The 22,699-nt window shown below is 36.0% G+C and overlaps 1 protein-coding gene across 1 annotated transcript; it reads right to left on the reverse strand.

The window, feature by feature from the left end:
- Positions 1-2,974: 2,974 nt before the first annotated feature.
- Positions 2,975-18,457, reverse strand: gfpt2 (glutamine-fructose-6-phosphate transaminase 2). Its single transcript, XM_043221832.1, has 19 exons — positions 18,301-18,457; positions 17,393-17,500; positions 17,018-17,110; positions 16,802-16,927; positions 15,208-15,266; positions 14,240-14,374; positions 11,921-11,982; positions 9,924-10,003; positions 8,423-8,540; positions 8,040-8,203; positions 7,427-7,522; positions 6,944-7,041; positions 6,707-6,827; positions 6,308-6,465; positions 5,655-5,769; positions 5,379-5,506; positions 5,111-5,278; positions 4,867-5,028; positions 2,975-4,101 (listed from the first exon to the last, which is right to left on the reverse strand). Exons 1-19 carry the CDS (start codon positions 18,305-18,307, stop codon positions 4,057-4,059), a joined length of 2,043 nt encoding a protein of 680 aa, XP_043077767.1. The 5' UTR covers positions 18,308-18,457; the 3' UTR covers positions 2,975-4,056.
- Positions 18,458-22,699: the final 4,242 nt, after the last annotated feature.

A 22,699-nucleotide genomic window follows, 5' to 3' on the forward strand; every position in this document is an offset into this window, starting at 1 on the left:
AATTATATGAGTAAGAATCATTTCTGATATCGAAAATCACCCCCTGAGGTTGAGATTGAGTGAGGTGAATCCACTGGACTTGATATTTCATCATGGACGTGCTACAACTTCGTGAGTGAGGCAATAGGTGGGGGTCCATTTAATCATCCCACATCCTGATTGTCTCATCAGAAGAACAGTTCTGATTCACTCCCAGTGAAGAATGAAAGAAAAATGAGATAGGACCAAAGGAGAAATCCTGGGCCTATGTGAAAAAAAGATGGGTAGAAAAAGTCTAAAAATACAATTTGCAGGAATTTAAACTAATTCAGCTCAATAAAAAAGGTAACAATCCATAATAACTTCTGTTTTGTAAATTGTTATGGTGTTTCTTAATAGATACTTCATATGAGGTTTATTCTCTTTGCCCTGGCTCCATAGTGTCACCGTTTGTGATGCAGATGTTGACCGCTGCAAGCAATGACCTAGATGACGAAACACGGATTTACCTCAAACGCTTTAAAAGAGGGAAAGCCACAAGGCTTCTAAATGACTTTCATTGCTCAATGACCTTCTGAGTGGCGATAATGAACAAACTGTTGAATTGGATTTGTAAGTGGCTCTCTGTATGGAGTGATAAGGGAGATTGAGCAGCTTAGCCACCATCCCCAGTGATGCGGTTTTCCTCCAGTGGTTATAATCCTTTTAAATATATGCTCTTCCAAGTGCTCTTGAATCATAACTAACAGAAATGTCCATGTATTTGCGTGTGTATTTATACATGTATCACAGTGGTCAATGAACTCATAAAGTACTGTATATCTCACAAGGATGCAACAGTTTGTTGGACTTAGAGCTGACTAGATTGACTTCTCAGGAGAGAGATCCCTCCACAACAATAGGGAAGATTAAACATATTTGTCAAGCTTTTTAAGTCATTTAACCATAATGTTTTTATTATTATTATTATCTGTACCTGTCATGAACTCAGTCCATGGACTATCATTCATTCACCACCAGACACCGATTATTCTCACTTTATTCTCAACTCCGATTATTATCCCCCCCCCACACAGAATGTTGCACTTCACCCTGGACTGCATTTCCCATCAGCCCTTACCCAGCTGTCACAAATAACAGGCTCACCTGAATCACATAACACGCAGTATTTAAGTTGGACTCAGACCCTGGTCTGAGACGTTGGTCTCAAACCCAATTCCTGAGGGCCACAGCTCTGAACAGTTTAGCTTCAACTAGCTCCAAATCACAGCTGCTTGGATGTGTCTAGCGATTGTGAAGGCCTTGATTGGCTGGATCAGGTGTGTTTGATTAGGGTTGGAGCAAAACTGTGCAGAGCTGTGGCCCTCCAGGAACTGAGTTAGAGACCAGCGGTCTAGCATGTATCACTCTTTAAGATAGCTACACTACAGAGCCTGTTCCTAGTAATCCTAGTCTAGTCCTGGTTTTGCCTGGTCTGCCTTTTCAATGTTTTGACCTTTGTCTGTGTATTTTGGATTAACCTTTTGCCTGCCGTTCTGGACTGTTTGTACCTCGTTTGGATTATTGCTTATGTCTATGGATTTTGTCAAGCCTCCCAGATTCTATTTGACCCACGCTTATTGTTCTGTTTACTATTGTCTAAATTTTGCTTGTAGTTTGACCGTGTTTTTTAATAAAAGTCTGTAAGTGGATCTGCATACTCTTGTCTCGTCTGCTTCATTACAGTACCATTTAATAATATTGGGTATGAATTTGATCCAGTTTCATATACTGACTTACACTGTATCATCTATTTTATGTATCTTGATATTTGATAGTATGTCTACCGTTGATGCATATTTAAATACTGTACAAACAGAAATATTCTGAAATATTATTAGAATAACAAATAACAAAATAACAATTTTCCATTTGATGAATTTAATTTCAACCATCCATTATTCCAGTCTTCAGTGTCCTTCAGTAATTGTTCTAATATAATGATTTGATGCTCAAGAAATTTTTCTCATATCAAACAGTTGTGCTGCTTCATATTTTTTTTCTGGATTTTTTAATTAAACATTCTGAAGAACAGCATTTATTTGAAACTTTATAAATGTCTTTACTCCTTAAATTTTTTTTTTTTCAATTTACTGCATCCTTGCAGACTAAAAGTGTTTAAAGTGATATAAAACACGATTTATCTTTATTATTTTTTTCCCCAGTAACAAAATTGTAGACCAAATCTGAACTTTAGACAAATAAGCTATTTTACCATCAAGGACTGAGTGTCAGATATTAACTCATTCTAGGCTAAAATTGTACTTCATTAGAATAATTATTTTCATACCTTAATTCTTCCATACTCTTAATTTTTTTAATTCTTTCACAAATGATACAGCATATCTAACCCAAATTGCATGCTTACACAATTTACATTTATACCAACTGAATAATTATTTGTGCATCTATTTAATCGTATAAGTTATTTTCAGACTGGTTCATTTTGTCTGATTTGATTTGCCATACTGCCATATTAAACACATTGCCAAAAATGGGTCCTCCAACCAGTAAATCAGCATAAATAATCAGCTGGGCTCATTTTAGCAAGCAGATGGCGGTATGACGTTGAGCTGGTGCGGTTGATAAGCCAATGTGCGCTTTACTCTAGAGACAGGCTTACAGCATAAAAACATGATCACAGAAAAGTTAGAATATGTATGATGTATATCAAAAACACTGGTGTTTAAATATGAACACCAATCTATAATGTTTCTGTTATATAAGTAACTATATGCCACCATTGAAACAGAAGCATTCTTGTTTTACTGGCTCTTGTCAGTTTTATTTCATATTATTTATTGCACTTGTTTTTTTCAAATGTTTCGAGGCTACTGCAGATCTATTACCAAAATCAAAAAATTACAGTACCATCAGTATAGGAAAATAAACAAAAAAGGCAACACAATAATATAAAAGTTGTATAATTAAAAGTATTGACACTGTTGCATTACACTTCATTTTATATTTTTATTATTATTTTTGGTTTTACTTACTAACAACTATTAAAAAATACAAATGCTTTTTTTTCATAGCTGCTCCATGCTACAACCCTCAACCCATAACTTTTAAAAATATTAAGCCGATTTAAAATGGATGTATATGACAACTGTATATATGCCAGGGAAATTATGTGTTAAACCAACCGGGAACAATCGCAATTCTGTCCGAGTAAGAAAAAAAAAAACGTTATGCTGAGGGTTTAAAATCTCATTTCGGCACAAAATATATAGATTACAAAAATGAATCGCTAAAATCATTCATTTAAAAAAGAAATAAAAAGTACATGTAATAACACAATGATTGTTTCAACAATGAGTGCTTCACAGTCAAAGTAAACTCTTAACAGTACAGTAAAATTTCCAGTGGAACCCAGTTTTTATGTTATATTTTTGCTAAGATAACTGAATGCTGTATGTACATTCATGTGATTAACACTTGTTTGCTACAGCTGAAAAATTTGTGCAATGCAATAACAATATTGACAAATAGTGTTTCCTAGTATTGCAAATTATAAGTATTAGACCTTCCTTTTAAAAACAATTCATACTTGCACATTCACGTACTTCCACCACTTCCTTACCCGCTCGGCAACTAAGCTCTTTGGTCCCTGTGATTGGTGGCAAAGTTCCTCAGACACGCAGATTAATTGTGCAGAGTAATGTATTGAACTTTGGTTTTGTCAGTAAACATTTGACATTGAGTTGTAATTTTTGCGGCTCGATTAAGAGCTGAGAGAAAAAGGTGTAAGGCACAGTTTAGGGTTTCCTTCATTTACACTTGAATGTTGAGGCACTTAAGAAACAAATGGTATTACGTCTTATCTCACTAGAATAAAATACCCCCCCCACACACACACACACTGGTTCCATTTATATCTTGTGGCCTTTAGGGATTTGATCAAAATTCATAAATACCCACACTCCCACACATTCACACAGATGCAAACACACGTAAACACACACACTGGTAATTGCACTTTGGTGGTCAGTATTCTTCCTCTTCTACTTGGGATTAGTTCACATTTCCTGAGAGGAGTTACTCCACGGTCACAGATTTGGCTAGGTTTCTTGGACAGTCCACCTGAAAATACATGAAAATGAACATTGAAGATTCGGAAACGTTTTTTGCCTACAGTAGTTAAATGGTAATACAAAGTGATAAATGAATTAATACTTTACAATAAAATACTTTATAATGAAGCATAATTATTAAAAATACAATATTCTATTTCAAAATTATGATTCTAGTTACAAAATGATCAAAATACTATTATTCTAATTTTGTTTATTAGCTGTTTGAACATTGAGCTGTTAAGCATGTGTGTATCTATATATGTGTATATATATATATATATATATATATATATATATATATATATATATATATATATATACATATATATACATACACATATATTTTGTACATATAAACTTCTATTTTGGATACGATTAATCGTTGCCCAGCACTAAACGTTTTATTTCTGTAACTAAAAGTAAAAGTAACTATTATATATAGCTAGTTACATGCAGTATATACGGGTACTTTTGCTGTTTTCAGCCAACTTTGTACAGTTACAATATTGGTAGTATATGTAAATACACAATGAGATATCCCTGCTTGTTTTTCAACAAAAGTTTACTGGATAATGTAAAGTGCATCATTTTGCAGACTTTTGACGTCCCCGGGGCTTTTTGTGAAAACTACTGTACTTCCGCATTCTTCTAATATTCTTTACAAAATTCAGCTGTTTTAGGCCAATTATTGGAACACCGCCGAAAGCAGTTTTTTTAAACATAAACCATTTAATAAATGAATGAATAAATAATAAAGGAAAGGTGAACATACATCATATCCCCTGAGGACAGCCAGATGGAAGGAAATGAGCTGCAGTGGAATGACACTGAGGATGCCCTGCAGACAATCCACAGTGTGAGGCAGTTCAATGGTCTTATATGCCATTTTGCTGATCTCTGGGTCATCCTGGCAGCATAGGATGATGGGGCGGCCCTAAAAGATGCAGACAATATATTAGTCATCAGAAGGTTTTGAATAATTGGACATATTTCTGAATACATGTGACGATTGATACCTGTCTGGCTGTGACCTGTTGCAAAGCATTATGGCACTTTTGGTAGCAAGCATCTCTCATGATGACCATGATGACGGGCATATGCTTGTCAATCAACGCCAATGGGCCATGCTTCAACTCTCCAGCCAGAATGCCCTCTGAGTGCATGTACGTGATCTCTTTAATTTTCTACAGGGCATAAACACCAGGAAAGTGTGACTTACTACACTACACTCTTAATTATATACTCAGTTATAATGCTATAAACCACATATTATATCATTCTCACCAGTGCCCCCTCCAGACAGGTGGCATAGTTGTAGCCTCGACCCATGACCAAAAGGGACCTCTGATGGTGCAGCTCATCTGCAATGCTTTTGATTTGGTCATCAAGAGACAGAACTTCCTTGATCAGCTCTGAGTTGGAAGACAATGTCAAAGTGAAGACACTATATATATATATATATATATATATATATATATATATATATATATATATATATATATATATATATATATATATATATATATATATTTGATAACAGCAATTATGTCAAATACACACCTGGCAATTTCTTAAGGCCATTGATGATCTCCAGTCTTCTCTGCTGCATTGAAAGCCTATCTTCACTCATCATCAGGCCAAACATAATCAGAGACACAAACTGACTGGTGTAGGCCTGCATATGATCATAAGACACATTCAATTAATATGCAATTTGTTGTACTAAGAAACAAATACACAAACGACAGGGGAGAAACAAACTATAATATAACATAATGTATCAATATACCATATATGATTAAATTAATGTTTTATTCATAAGATATGCATACATTGATCACATGTGAGAATACTTTTACATTAATAAAAAATAAATGCTGTTCTCTTGAACATTCTATTTCTAATTCTAATCTTTAATTCATCCTGAAAAAAAAAATTACACATCACAACTGTTTCCAACATGCATAATAGCAAGTGCTACTTCAGATTCAATGAAATTCAGCTTTGCCATCTCAAGAATATTAAGAATAATAAGTATTTTGAAATGTAATAAAATAGAAAACATCTATCTCAAATTGCAATTATAGCTCCCAATATCAGCAATATAATATAATATAATATAATGTTCTGTATTATATACTTATTCTTTATTATTATTATTATTATTATTATTATTAGGCCAAAATTTTAAATACAGTTGGGCTGTACAGTACCTTAGTGCTGGCGACTCCAACCTCAGGCCCAGCATTGATGTGAACTCCACAGTCAGTTTCCCTGCAGATGGAGCTGCCAACAGTGTTGGTGACGCCCACAGTCAGAGCTCCGCGCTGCTTACAGTAGCGTAATGCCATCAGAGTGTCTGCCGTCTCACCTGATCGAAAGACATTATCAATATATAACACTGCTTTCAGCAGTATTAGCACGTGTTAGTGCCATCAACCAAAAAACACGCTGCATCAGTAACAGTATTTTGTTATATGATTCCTCAGAAAAAAAATCAGTCCTGTAGGCATCTGTGTATCTGGAGATAATATTACCTCATGCACTTATTGTTGTGTAATTCAGTGACCTATATAAGTTTAAAGGTTATTATCATCATCACTTGCTTTTACCTGACTGGCTAATGAAGAAACAGACATCATCTCTGAAAACAGGTGTGATGCGGTCTAGGAAGTCACTGGCTAACTCGACCATCACAGGAAGCTCAGTCAACTCTTCAAGAATCTGACGTGTCTGCGCAGAAAATCAGAAACGTAATTCAACAAACATCTCATTCTTTCATCAATTTTATCTTTAAAGCAATAAATTGCTCTCTGTTATACATCCAGATAAAAAATGTAAAAACTTACTGCCACTCCTGCATGGTAACTGGTTCCACAGCCAATCACGATCAAGCGTCTGCATCTCTTGATCTCCTTCAGATGGTCAGAAAGGCCACCAAGAACAACTGTGCACACATATGAAAGCACGAATGAAATTGGTCTCAAAAGATCTGGTTATATTATTTTTTGTGAGTAATATTCAGTTTCTTGCTTATAATGCTCTTTCTCTTCATTAGACTTCAATACATTGTCATGAGGAACCATGAGTATTAATTTCGTATTTTGCTTAATATCGCCTGAAGAAGAAATAAAAGTCACCCAGATCTCGGATGGCCTGAGGGTGAACAAATTAAAAGCGTTTTTAAATTTATTGTGTGAACCGCACCTTTAAGAACGGCTTTAGCTTTACAGTATCAAATCAGGCTGCACTTTCAGGGTTGAGCTACAAGATGAAGCCTAATTCAATTTCGCATGACTTTTGTTCTTGCGAAGTGGAAGGCCATGTTGTACCTATGTTGCTGTCGAAACAGATTCTGCCTCTCATGGTGTTGACGACAGATTCAGGTTGCTCAAAGATCTCCTTTTGCATGAAAGCCTTGAAGTTACCTGAAGGAATGAAACAGTGTGAGCACAAGAACGAAACCTGAACTACTGTACGAAAGTCAAGGTGACGAGCGGCATGCAAAGTTATTGTTATCAAACCGCAGACTCTGATACAGAGATTCCAAGAACTGATACAGAGATGCCTGGAACTTCTCCAAAATTGTCCCTTTATGTTCCACTCACAAATTATCAGCCAATGGGTTTGGTATATAACACACAGTGTCAGAATTCATTTTTAGCTAAACAAAAATCAATCTGTCAAAAATGCTGAGAAATGTGGAGCACGGTGCCTGAAGCACCAAGGTTATGGGTTTGATCCAAAAAAACGCAAAGACTGATACGTAAATAGCAATAAGTTCCATAGCACAGACAAACTTAATGGCAACTAGCCATGAACCAACATTCTTTATCTTCAAAATATCTTCACTTCTTAACTAAATTGGAACAACATGAGAATGAGTACAATAATGTCTACTTTTGGGTGAGCTATCACTTTGAATGTGGTTACTGTATCTGAGACCTTTCATGATCTGCTGGAGCTCCATCTGTAGGGTCTGAATGACACGGACGGGGTCTTCGCCCGCTGTACGCTTAATGCGGTGCACATACAACTTCCCCTCCACCACCACGGCAACATCATCGTCTTCCAGATAAATCACCTTGTTGGTGTGCTCAATGACGGCACTGAGAGAAAAATCAAAGTAAACACATATTTATTTTTACTATCGCAATTGTGTGTAATGAGGTTATATAGCCTGCAGGGCGCATTGCTGAGCTGACATTATATTTAGACAATTTTTATCTCTGCTTAACCCTGCCATCTGCAATCTTTTGGTTCCTTGACGATGTCAGTGTTGATATTAAAATGTCAAATGCTCAAGATTTTAATAATATGTGTTTTACCTTGCATCAGAGGCGAAGTAAAACTCCACCGCCAGTCTGTCATGGACTGAGTGCAAAGCATTGGTGCTGCCCCTTCGGTTCAGTAAGTTTTTCTCCTGTTCATTTGTCCTGGAGTTACCTAGAGGAAAAAAAAAATAAAATTCGCGATTCTTTAACATCTAACAAAATCTACCAAAAACAGTTAGGTGATTTAATATTATACAATTAACTTATCTCTCAGTGAGCAAACAATTAAAATATTAACGAAAACTAAACGGAAATAAAAAATTGATAGGTTTACTTAATAAAAACCTTTTTAAATATTTAAAACCAATTAAAATATTCACTTTACAAGTTTTATATTTTCCCTATATAATTACCCTTTTATTATTTTACAATGCGTTTATATAAATAAAGCATTAAAGCATTATTACACACAGACAATGACAACTGTCGTCATAAAATAAAACAGTGTATTTCAAAAGGTCACCATGACAGCAATGCTGCCTTTTGTCTTTTTTTCTAAGAGTAACAGCACCCTGAGCACATTCTTGGCGTTCGTGGCAAAACGATGTTGCCAAAAGTATGTGACACCTCCTTTAAATTAAAGGTTTGGTTAGTTGCTTTAATTCCGTTTGAGACAAATCTAAATGTTACAGCACACACACTTCCATTCTGGAAAACTGTAGGCTCCTGACTTCGCAATAGTTTATAGGGGGTCTTTTTTTTGTCCAGTGAGCACATTTGGAATGAATTGCTCATGTACAAATCCAAGCAAAATATAATACTATACTAAATCTAAACCATTCTGCATTAAGTTTGTGATCACCAGGACTGCATTTATTTGATCAAAGTACAGTAAATTTGAAAAAAAAAAAAATAATATATATATATATATATATATATATATATATCCCAAATTATATATACACACACACACACACACACACATATATATATATATATATATATATATATATATATATATATATACATACTTTTTTCTAATATGACATATTTCTAATATGAGATATTATAATTCAATATATTTAAAAATGTATTTTATTTTATTGCCATACTGACAAAGTTAAATTTTACAGCAGCCATTAGACACAGAAGGCTGGAATAATGAAATGACTTTTTTTTTCAAGAATATTTCATGAATAGAAAGTTCTAGTGTGCGGGATCAGATTTGTTTTTCCATTTCTGACCTCGCACCTATCTATTGCTGTCAGGTGTGTGGAGAATTATTTTTTAATTGAAACATTCCAAAAGACTTTTCTGAAACTTCTTAATGTATTGCAGCCTTGCTGAATAAAAAAAACAAACGTACAGACCCCGAAACCTTAAGAGGTCCTACTCCATTTTGATGCAAATGCATTTGAATGAAATGTTCAACAAACAAATGCAGTACGGGTGTGGTGTTTGGGTGTTCACATACTTCCTGGTAGCACAGTGCGAGATAACAAACCCACTTTTAATGAGCAGAACAGGTTTGTGAAGATGAGTAAGCCGGACTTACCGCAGTTGTACTGAACAGGGATCTGCTCCGTGGAAAGCTCATACTGACTGCGAACACCGATAAGCAGCGGGCTGCCCCTCCTGTTTAAAACAAATAAAAAGGATGCATTTCTTATCGACTGCTTATGCAAAGCGTGCTTTATCTGCGTAAAAAAACAAACAAAGGATGGGGTCTTTCAAGACATCTAATCTCCTTTTATGCAAAAAAGTCACATAAAAATGTCTTTTGTTGTGTTTATGGAAAAACAGCGCACCTGCTGGACTTTGCCCTAGTTTCAATGTGCAGTGGCTCTGCTCTTCCATTGGCTGATTCAACAGCGTTAGCCTAGCGCTGCTGTAAACAAGACACCTGTTGGGAGAGGTTTTCTTGCTGTCTCTATTTCACATCCTTGTTAAGGTCCACCCCCCTCCCCTCTGTTTGAGGAAATATTTCAGACCTGTCCTTTGCATGCACCACCTATCTTGCTTGGCGCAGCCCCACGGTTCATTATGCTGACGTGCCAAATGGTTCACACTGGAGCGCTTTCTCAGTGTTTGCTTTGTTTGAACTGATTGGGCAGTTGCATTTCAGTGTGCCTAGCGAGTTAAATGCTCATCATCCCGTGAAGTGTGTTTTGGATTCTAAATCTGGACCACGTAAAAGATTTATTAATAAACCAAGAACAACAAAATGCTGATAGGCTAATCCTAACAGCACACGTTTAAGATTTTGCTTTGGGGTCACGTGTAGTCAAATGATAATCAAACGAAGGTGAGACAGGAAGTAAGGGAAAATGAAAGTGATGTGATACTGTTATTATATTCTTTGGGATGGATTCTTCAAAGAACAAATGAAAAAACCTGAATGTAGGATTTAAGACTGATTTTTTTTTTTTTTTTATTAATTCTTATTAAATTTGTAAACATTTAAGTACATTCATTTTCAATTAAATAACAAAGAAGCATTTTCATTAATTCTATTTATTTTCATCTAATATTTAATATTTAGTCTAAGCCTTGTCCATGAAAGCAGCGCAATTAATGAAAGCAATAAATTGCATGTTAGTATTTTTTCATTAGTTTTTTATGATTGTATTTTTAGATAACAGTAATATCAGTAATTCACTGAATGTGAATTGTACTTGCAAAAATTTGAATTTTTTTAGGGCTATCAAATTAAAATTATGTCTTAATTAAAGGGTTATCTTATTTAAACATTTTATTTTTAACGTTTTATTTCATTCGATAATAGCAAATGGGGCCGTTGTTGTTTTATAGCCATCAGCTTTACATATTACTTTACATAGAACTCATTTCGACGTGAAAACATATCATTTGAATAATAATTTTCAGAGAAATGACAATATAACTGTAAACACATTGTTTTTATGATATCGCACTCAATCCCAGATTATATTTGGAGGTCCTTGGCATCAAAGATTTTGTAAAGCCCTTTCAAGGCAACACCCCCCTTCAAAAGTTCCACGAATAACCAGAAAGTTTCTTCTGTGGTGCAAAAATAACAAAAGCTTCTTTAGTGTCTATGGAGCAACCCACACCGATGGGTCTTGCAACATGGCCCGTCTTAAAATGCTCCCTTCACAGCAGGACAGAATTGACCAAAACCAACAACACATTCGTTTACAATCAGCGACAGGCAGCTGGGAATAATTAACTTCGGGTCTTGGCTTCAATCGACTCAAAATTATATATACAGGGTCAGCGCACCAACCAAACATGTTGGAGTAACCCTTCATAAACACCTTCGTTAAATCCCTGATTCTTAGACAGGCACAGCTTTTTAAGAATCGTAGTTCCTTGTCCTTAAACCGCACAGCAGATTATAACTGCATGTCATAAATCTTATCTGCCGACGGTGGATTGCAACCTTCTGGCTCCAGTTCACTGGCACGTAGAGAAATAATGGGAAAAGGTTCATCTCAGAAGACGGAAAGAGCAAGAAGGGAACGAGGAAACTTGAGTGCTTTACAGTTCATAGAAACCGTAGCTCTTACTGACCTGGTGGCAATGGCCTCTCCTGGGAAATGAATGCTTTTGAAAACCAGAGCAAATGCCCCTTCCTGAGGGAAGATAAAGAAAAAAACAATGAATGGGACAAATGTTCGTTGGTGAGGCAGAGGAATAGCTACGATACAGATCTAAATGGAAACATCATCGTTCTAGTGAACGGGCGAAGGGTAAGGGTCTCGCGTTTCTTTGTCAGCCCCCCTCAGGAGCGCGGCGCAGGATCAGGCCCGGAGCGGAGGCCCACAGAGGTGGAGGGGGCACCGGGGAGCTGAGAGGAACAGAGCCCCACAGTGAGGGTTCAACTAAGAGGAATAGGGGCCCTCTCTGTGTGCTCAGGGAACTCATATTTGCCGCTGCCTCCTCACTGAGCCTCTCCTGACTCGCTGCCCAGAGGAAAGCACACACACTCCAATCCACACATATACAACCCAAACACACTGATACACGACTCACTGTGTAGACATTTTGCCTACGTGCTTAAAACCATGCAGCATGTACTTAATTGCTCTATCTATACACACACACAGTATATGTAGTCTTCCCTTCAGATGTTTCGAGGTTACTCAATTTTGAGGAGTCACTATTTCTGTCACATATTCCTTCTAAAATCGCTTTAGCGTGCTGATTTGGTGATTTCTAACATCAATCCTATTGTTGTAATATTTCAGAATATTGAAAGTTTGTGTTTGCATGTATATTAGTGCTGTCAAACGAGTAATTGCAATTAAAATGTGTATATTTATTATTTGTATAAATAAATACACACACATGCATGTATAAATTATATATATATATATATATATATATATATATATATATATATATATATATATATATATATATATAAATATATGTGTGTGTGTGAAGATACATGTAAATATTTTCAAACTGTACGATGGATGAGTGTTTTTATGTGTACATAATAAATATACACACCACACACACACATACAAATATTATGTAAACAAAGACCTTTATTTTGGTTGTGATTAATCACGACTAATCGTTTGACAGCACTAATATACATACACACATATATATATATATGTGTGTGCATAAATAAAGGTTTGATGTATAAATATATTATCATATTTAACCTACTACAAAATTAATATATAGCATATTAATTAAATATTTTAAATTTATTTAAAAAAATTACAATTTTGGGGTAATGTGCCAAACAAATAACAAACAAATAAACTTAACTTACTTTACACAGCAAGTTATTTTTTATGTTATTTAAGTTATTTAAGAAATATGATGTTCTTTTTGAGATCCAGCACTAGGTTCATTAGATCAATCTAAAATATTTCCTGTTTACTCAGGATTTGATCCTCTTTTTAACTTTTAATTCTAACAGGAGCTCTTATTTTAAGTGTGTGTGTGTATGTGTGTGTGTGTGTCTTTGAGAAGGTAAATGCAAAAGCACCCAAGCCTGTTTTAAATTAGTCTCGGTAAAACTTGTTTCTCCTCTCTGGTCCCTTTAAAAGCAGATCAGTTAATATCCTTGACTTTGGAGGTTGCTTAGAAACCTATAGCTGGCCCATATAGCACAACTGCACACCTTAAATGTTATCATCCTTTTATCTCACAGCCTTCCATTACTAAGATGGCTGCCAGAGCAGTTTAGATAGAAAGCAATCAGAATTTAGTGTAATCAATTTACAGAAGAAGCCATAAAACATAAAGATTCTGGTAGAGATGATGAAAACACAAAGTCGTTATGCTGATATGAAGGCAGAGTGTTTTATAAACCTTTGATAAAGACTAGATTCCTGTCAAGAATATCTCAAAGGGCACCTCCTTCGCTCAATGTCACTGAGCAATGTTTGGATAGAGCTGAACTTCCCAGCAGAGGATATTATGGCCATGAGAGTCGTCCAAAGGTGCTGACAATCAATCATAAAACAAGGTCCAGCTGTCCACATTTTAAAAAAACTAGGTAACACCGGTCACCTGGAGACAGGGAAGAGCCGTTCGACGTGCCATTGTGTGCTGATAAATGTAGCTATTAGTTATATAACTGAAAATGAGGAAGACCAAACGTTGACTACGTGATCAACTTATCTAAGAACTTTGAGAGACTTAATACAACTATCATGGGGAAATATGTGTAACCACCCCTCAAACAGAGCAGCACTGAACTCCTTTTCCTTGTTTTTAAGAGGGCTGAAAATGAGCAAGAATTGGCCTTTAACATTCACAATCCGAGCAAGGGGTTCCCAGAGGCTTGTGAGTAAGACCACCCCCTCGTCCCAAACACACACACACACACACGCTCTCACACACGTACACACTCATGATGCTTACCAGCTGCTGAATGACGCGCTCCACTAGGGTGGAGAAGGACACATAATCGTTCTCGCGGTTGTCATAGAGATACTTGATCAACTTAGGGATGACCTCTGTGTCCGTGTCCGACTCAAAATCATAGCCTTTGGAAACCTATCAGTGGGTTGGGATGGAAAAGCCATGGTTACAGACGCAAGCAGCGGCAAAACAAAACATGTTTTTCTTTTGTGGAAAAGGAATCAGATACAAGTGAAAGTGAATGAGAGAGGAAGTGGAATACTAAACATTTTTGTTTGAATGACTCCTTATTGCTCATCAGTTTAGTTTTATGAGATACTGTGCAACTACTAGGCGTGATGGTTATAACAATAAATATGAGTAATGTACGCCAAATAAGAAAAACACAATCTATAAAATTTATTTTCTATGTACTAATTTGCATCTTCTCTAAAAGTTAATTTCTTACGTGACATTTGCCTGTCTCAACTGTACACATGCATTGCACATATCAGTTGTTATAATTACATATATAGCAATAGTTACAGTTATATTACATAGTAACTATATAGTTATAGTTGTTCTGTGAATATTTACAAGCGAAATCCAGTAATTTCATTAGGGATCTCTGCAACTGGTAATTTATAAAAGACATTCCTATACTGATTTCACAAAGGCAATCAAATAGTCCACGCAGATTTGTATGGCTTGTTTGAAAATGACTTCTGTGCGAGAAGCACTCAAACATTGTTACAAAACTAAAAACGTATTATTATATTATTTTATTTATTTTTTGCATTCATCACAAAATCCAAACATACAAATTTTTATGTTTCTGTTTGTTAATTCATAAAAAATAACTATGTTCAAGTTATTTAATTGTTCCTTGTCTTGATTTGAAGATTTTATTTGCATTTGTTCTGATTCCGCTTTTCAAACTCCAAATAATAAAGTAAAATGGATGGCATAGCAAGTCAAAACATGCTTACCAGGTACTTTTTCAGCTCCTTGTAATTTGTGATGATGCCATTATGGATGACAACAAATTCTGGAGAGAAACAAAAAGAGACGGATAAATAAATTCATAACTCATTCATTAACTGAATGAGAACTTGGGGGAAAACACATACGAAAAAAAGTACAGCGCTTTCCAATGCCGGCTATCTTTCTAAGAAAAAGAGAATGAAACTCTACTCTGTTTCATCCCGACAATCCTGAAGACCTTGATTAGCTGGTTAAGGTGTGTTTGATTGTTATGTAAAAAACAAAAAGTAATTGTGAAACTCTGAAAGATGTCCCTCCAATTAAATCGTCACAAATACCAAAATTAGAAAGGTATCTGACACAAGAAAGCAGGTTATACATTCTTGTACACATGTATTACAATGTAACAGCAGCAGGTTGGGTCGCATTTTCTTCAACTGTGAAAAACTTCACAGTTGATGCTCAATGACGGATGCTTTCGTAGTCGTTTGTGGATTTAGGCCCTCGTGCTTTTTATTTCAAAATTAACTAGACTTGAAGAATGTCTATTTAACAAAACGTTCATAACCTTTTCGAGGTGTAGTAATTTTATATAGGCACTATTGTTCAAAACTATTTGTCCTCATTGAAAGCACAGAGGTGCAGACACACCCACATGTTCCTCGTGATCTTAACAACTTACAGCATTATAATTTAACGCTGTTCAATAACGCAATACTACACCACTTTATAGTGCAAAGTATATTTCAAAATATAATTTGTGACTATTTAAGAATGTCATTGACTTTCTTTCAAAAACAAATAGGAAAAAGCAGTTCATGTAATACTGGAAAAGTATTAAAGAGTGTTCAGAGCTTTGGTTAAAACAATGTGGTTTTTAAGAAGATAAAAAATAAAGGACAGGATCAGATTACTAGCCAGGAACCGAACTTAAGCCGGGAGCACTGCCTGAAACGTTATTGGATGATTATGTCCAAAATTGTGACAATTAGACTGAATCTTGAAGAATAATTTCCCTTTACCTGTAAGTGTGTACAACTGTCCGTTATTTTGCAATGGGGTCCAAAAGTTTGAGACTATAATAAAATTTTGCTTATTTATGAAATATCCAGATTTTTCTAAACAAATGTAGCTATAACTTTTTAACACTGTTTTATGCAGATGCTCTTTAAAAAATTCTGAAATCAGGTTAATCATGAGACAAAACACGAAGAAAATACATTTACTAAAAATGAAACTTTCGAGCTGAACTGACTTTTCAGAAGACATCTGATCCAAAATCAGTAGCACTCCAAACTGTGTGGCGAAACGAACCTCCTGCCGTCTGTTTCTACCCCCTGCTTAGGTGTTTATTTTCAAAAGTGAACTTTCACATCTGAACCGCCGTTCACAGCATTATTGCCTCCGCTATCCTTTCATTTGCAAACACAGTCTACCGGCTTTAATGCCTCTGTTGGTTACCCAGTCCTGTCTTTTCTGGATAAAGAGCTCATAAACTGACAGCAACACCAGCTGGTTTACTAATGACGGCTTATAAACCAGATGACCATCACAAGGTCAGTTAATTTGCGTTGTTTCCCATCTCGCTTTATGCTTTACCATTGTTCTTGTCAGATCGGTGAGGGTGGCTATTGACAGGACTGGGCTCTCCGTGCGTGGCCCAGCGAGTGTGTGCAATGCCGAAATGTGTGTCCAGTTCTGCCTCGAAATCGATGGAGTTGTTCTCTGACAATACAAATTAGAGGGAACGAATCATTAAAGAAGCACTTTTAAAGAAAAAAGAAAGAAGACTGACAATAAAGTGGAATGACATACTGTAGATCTCTTCATCAAGAGCTTTCACCTTCCCCGTCTTCTTATAGAGGCTGATACTAGCGTGATCTTTACCTGGGCCATCGACTGCAACACCTGACCAAAAAAACAGCATTATGTACGATCACTCTGTCTCTTTATCTACTATTTCGAACTCTCGATAAACAGGATGCAAAAAACAAGATTAAAGGCACAATAATCCCCTTCACACAAGTATCGACTGACTGCTTCAGCTACATCAGTGGAAGAACTAACACTCCAGGCCTACTATGCTGCCAAAATCCAAGAAACGAGGCCACTGTTCACATCTTGAGCCGTATCTGTTACCTGTGGAACACACTGACATTACCCTCACAGAGGTGGGAGCGGCGGTCTTACCTGCAGAGTCATAACCCCTGTACTCCAGCCTTTGAAGTCCCTTTATGAGGGTCTGAAAGATATCCCTCCTCGTCCGTGGCACTCTGTAATTCAGGTAGGCGAAAATTCCTGCCGAGTACAAGGTAACAAGGTTCGGAGAGTGCAGAACACCAATAAAAACACCGGCTATGGTTAACAAAAACACTTTAAATAAGAACTTTTCTGTTGTAAACGTACGTCATAATAACAGCAGATATTGTGGTAGCATGCTCTTTAAAATAACTTATAAATCAATTTTTTACTAACTCGAGTGTGGTTTCTGAGCTCTCTCTCTCTCAATCTATTACTCAATCATCACAGTAGTCACAAAAAGCCATTGCTTATTTACTTTGAGGCGAGGAGTTTATTATAATATTCTGGGTGACAGACAAAGAAATAGAGCTCATTTAACATTCGGGATCAGCCACGTCGCCAGATGAAAGTGGTGGATCCAGATTGTATTTAGGACGTGTCTTAAAACGTGTGTGCTGCTGACTAAACAGCATTCATGTACGTCATCACGCCCAAACCTAGATATCAGACATCAGATATCAGACAATATTTAAACGACGTGGGCGCGTTCGAACGTTCGCTAGGTAAGCAGCACACTCCGCGTTTTGAGACACCTCCGATGTCGCGCTACAAACCGGATCTGTCAGTCACTTCGTCTGTCACAGCTCTAGTGAATGATGGCCAGACCAACCAAATATTTACGCTGGCATGACATCTGACTATAGGCTACACTCACGTTCAAACACAGTCAGGCAGATAGTTAATACACTCGATATCGATGCGAAGTATGATAGTTATGGAGGCATGACCTTATCAAAGCGATTCGTTTACAGTATTCCTATTGCTGTAAAGAAATAACAATGACGCGGTGAACTTACCGCACATCGTTCAAGTGTTTCTTTCGAGCTGAAGGTAGTTTGAAGGGTCTGGTGGTGAAGAGGAGCGGAGAAAGTCGCAATATGATCCAAAGACTTCGAGGAGGAATTACAAACAGCCGCCCTGGACTTATAACTTAGAACCTGCTCCACCTCTGGTTGCTAAGGCAACGTCAGTCCCGCCCCATCGCTGGCCGACTGAGAGGACTGTGACTTTAATTCACGCTTGATCTAAGGATTCCCGTTTTTGATCACGTTTTATGTGTATAAAACTTTCCCTCGTTTGTTATTAAAGACCATTGACTGTGTAAATACGCCAAGCACAGGCTGTGGGCTTTGTCACACGGAGAAAAAAATTGGTTTATCCAGATCGTGTCTATGAAATGAAGGAACGAAGCGAAGATTTAAAGATGGTTAATAGTAGCAATAGTTGTAATAGCAACAACCTTAAGTAGGTTTATAACACAAAGACTGCATAAATAAATCGACGAGTAAAAAGGTAGATATGAACACACACGCGAGTGTTTACATATTTACACTCCTATATGAATGAATAGAGCTAATTATAGATATTACAAAACGTCCTATAAATGCTATAGAAAGAAGTTGCCCATATACTGAAAATGCTATGAAACCACACCCATATGTGTTAGTTAAGCAATTCATTCCAAAACCCTTGGCATTGTATATATATGCAAACTATATGCGTACATGTATGCAGGTATTTACTCATTATTATTTACTTATTTACTTATTCAGGCTTTAAGAGCACCAGTAAGGTTGAGTATCATTTAGGGGGGAAAGTATAATTGTATTAATTGTGTATTTGTAATGTAGCCTGCTTCAAATCTTTACATTTTATTAAAAACAAGTCAATTCTATTTAAACAGTAGTGGCAGACAATATCACACTAATTCATTTTAAAACTGAAATAATTTATGTTCATAGGAAATCTTTGGCTATGTCAGAGTTTGATGTTTTTAATTAGTTTCTGTCATAATGTCTTACGTAAATTTGTAATAAGATTAATGCTGTGAAGGGACAAATAAAGATATTACTGCTACTGCTTAAAGCGATAGTTCACCCAAAAATGTAAATTCTGTCATTAATTACTCACCCTCATGTCATTCCAATTTGGGATGACGTGAGGGTAAGTAAATGCAGAATTAAAATTTATGGGTAAACTATCCAGTGTAATCTTTTAATGTATATTTATGAGAGTACTAATGGAAGTAATGAGATCTACCTCAAAATCGGCACTTAATCCCAATGCACAAATCATCCCAAAAGTGTTCAGTGCAAGATTTTTTTACAATAGATTTAGTAAATCATGTGGCTCTTTGTTTGTTCAAGGGGACATCGTCATAGAAAACAACTCTAAGTGTAGAGTTTCTACAAATATCAAAGTATGCCGCAGCATTAAGACTTCACTGGAATTGAGTAATTGAATTGTGTTAATGTCAATGGGCATGTGTATTGTTTGTACGTTCTTGAACTTCAGAAGAAATTTTTAACCAGTACCTGCCCAGGAAAATAAATTTGTGGAAGCAAATGAGATGAAGTTATAAAGTCATAAAGTTTTGCTGTCTCCTATTGTGCTAAAATGCATTTAGATTTTTTGGGACTAGGTGAAGTCTATTAGGACCCTATAGAGAATCTCCATTTCAGTGTTTATGTTACCAATTTTTAACCATTGGCTCTGTTGCAGCTACGATACTGTGAAGTTTCTCTTGTCTAGACATCTGTGTCACATTAGGCAGAAAAAGACATGGGCCCTGTGTGGTCCCCCTGTGGGGGGCTATTGTGAAGATCTGTGGATCCTCCCCACCACACTGACTCCCAGGGACCTCAAAAAATTCACTCAAACTATAGAATTGAGAAGTACTGAGGTGAGATGATCAGAAATGGAATAATTCATAGCCTTTGGATTTCAGGGCAGAGATGATTCAGGTATTTAATGAGACAAGATCTCAAAAAATGTTAAACTACCAACAAAATAATGGTTTTGAATTAATTCCAGTGAAAACAAATCCTAATGTTACATCATACAACGACGTTCTAGGGAATAATGGGCTGCTGACTTCCGCGTTTGGATCTTTACATCTTCCAGCACAAAAATGTCACTGTGCCAAAAGTGAGATCCATATAGAAATAATCTGAACCCCCTTTTGTTTTGTTTTTTTGTTTTTTTGGATGAATTGAAACCAGACCATTTAGAGAAGAGTAGAAGCTTCATGAAGAACAAACTCACGTTTGTGCTTATTGATATCTACATACTTACACTATACGCTGTATCATTCAAGATGATGTCAAATGGTCCACTGCGAAATGATTCATGAACCGAACGAGGAAGGACTGTTTTGAAATAGTTGCAAATTAAAAACAGATGTATTTAAGTAACAGTATATATTTCTTTTCTGATTAAAAAAATACGTTTTACTGTTTCATATATCTTTGAGCTGCTGCAGAATCTGATCGTTTATTGAATCTACAGATAAATAAATATGCGGTGTGAGTTACAGTAAATGCTTTAACTGCGTGCATGCCGTCTGCCCAGTATCTTGAGTGGGCAGTCAGCGACCACTAAAAGGGTGGTACGGGCGACAAACAGTCACACCCTCAAACAATTATTTAACAGAGGCAAAGTGCAGCTCTAGAGCTGTGTTGCAATTGCTTTTAGATTTTAGCATTCAGCTTACTTTTATCAGTTTTGTTTCTAATCTCCCTATCTTATTTTACTGTTTATTATCTCATAAACTGGCACCATAAGAGTAAATACAAAGGAATACATTAAACGGGCAAATGTTTTTAAAAGCATTGATTAACATTATATAATCAGATCAGTAGTTCACGGACATTCATGTGCGAAATGAATTATTATGGCAAGTAAATGCTTTATTTTGAAAATCAGTTCGGCTTTATACGATGGTTGGCTGTTTAGTGAAGAACTATTTTGCAACACTCTGATTAAACAACCCCCAAATTCTAAAATCCGAAGGAATTTTATTGAGAAAATGAGTTACTAATGTTCCATGCTACGTTTAAACCCTGGGCGAGTTCGCTTTTTCCATCGCTTCAAACATTTGAGGTCGTGCAAAGCAGCACAGCGGTTGAGTTTATTCAGACTTTAGTCTAACCAAACTGACTAAGTCCGTATGATTTATAATAGTGTTATAACGTAATATAATATAATATACTATAATATGATATAATTAATATAAAATAATGCATTCGTTGATTCATAAACAAAAGTTAAAAAAAAAAAAAAAAACAAGAACATACTGATCAGACGTTTGACTGGTTTGGTTTCCTGTTCATTAATAATATAAATATTGTTTATTCTTAACAAATAAAAAATGATTGATGTCAGAAAGCTCTGTTAGCTTGCTCTGCCTCAGGACGCCCAGCAACAACATACACATTATGAATTGTTATAAAGTTAGTGAATGTTTTTATACATGACAAATGTTCAGTGGTATTTTATTAATTTCTACATTAAATAATTCTACAAATCTTAAGTTGCACATTTGTACGTGTAGCAATTGCCACAAATACATTGTCTGGGTCAAAAATATAGATTTTTCACTTCAATGCCAAAAATCAATAGGATATTAAGTAAAGATCATGTTCCATGAAGATATTTAGTAAATTTGCTACTTTTTTCATTTTTTATTAGTAATATGCATTGCTAAGGACATCATTTGGACCATTTTTTCTCATCCAAATATTATCCTATCCAAACAAACGATGATTTAGATGATTTCAGATGATTTCGAAAAGACTGTTTTTGTGGTCACATGTGAGAAGACATTTGCATGATTAATTATTATCAAACATATCAAATATTTAACTGACCCTTCATGTCTATAAACCGCTTTAACGTACAGAAGTCTCTAGAAGATGTAAAACGAATTAATTCACAGAGATTTCCTCCTTGGTTGTTAATTTATTTAATGCTATTTATGGTTAGTTTTTCCCTACTCTGTCTATTTCCTGAACACAGGACGATGGATTTAATAGTTGACTGCTCACAAACTTGGCATCATTATTTCGTCTGGCTGCTGCATTGCGAACGAATGAATAAAGAGATGTGGTGCAGGACCGCTGAGTTTGGATTTGACTTTTCTTGTTCACTGCCAATCATACTGATAGGCTCAATGCTGAGGGAGTCTGCCATGTGACATCGGAATGTACATCAAGCGATTTAACTTCACAGGATCCTCTCATTAATGCATATTATGATTTCGCCCTTCTGCTGCAAGTCACCTCTAATTATAGCTCGTACCGAGAGCTCATTAACGAAAATTACTATTAGTCCCATTTTTCCACAAGTCGATCAGGTCGATTATCAAAGGGGGTGCTCACAAAAGCAAACATTGTGAATTCATGCAAGCTGCGGTCA

The sequence above is a fragment of the Puntigrus tetrazona genome, chromosome 21 (genome assembly GCF_018831695.1).
Source record: "Puntigrus tetrazona isolate hp1 chromosome 21, ASM1883169v1, whole genome shotgun sequence".
Classification (NCBI taxonomy): Eukaryota; Metazoa; Chordata; class Actinopteri; order Cypriniformes; family Cyprinidae; genus Puntigrus; species Puntigrus tetrazona.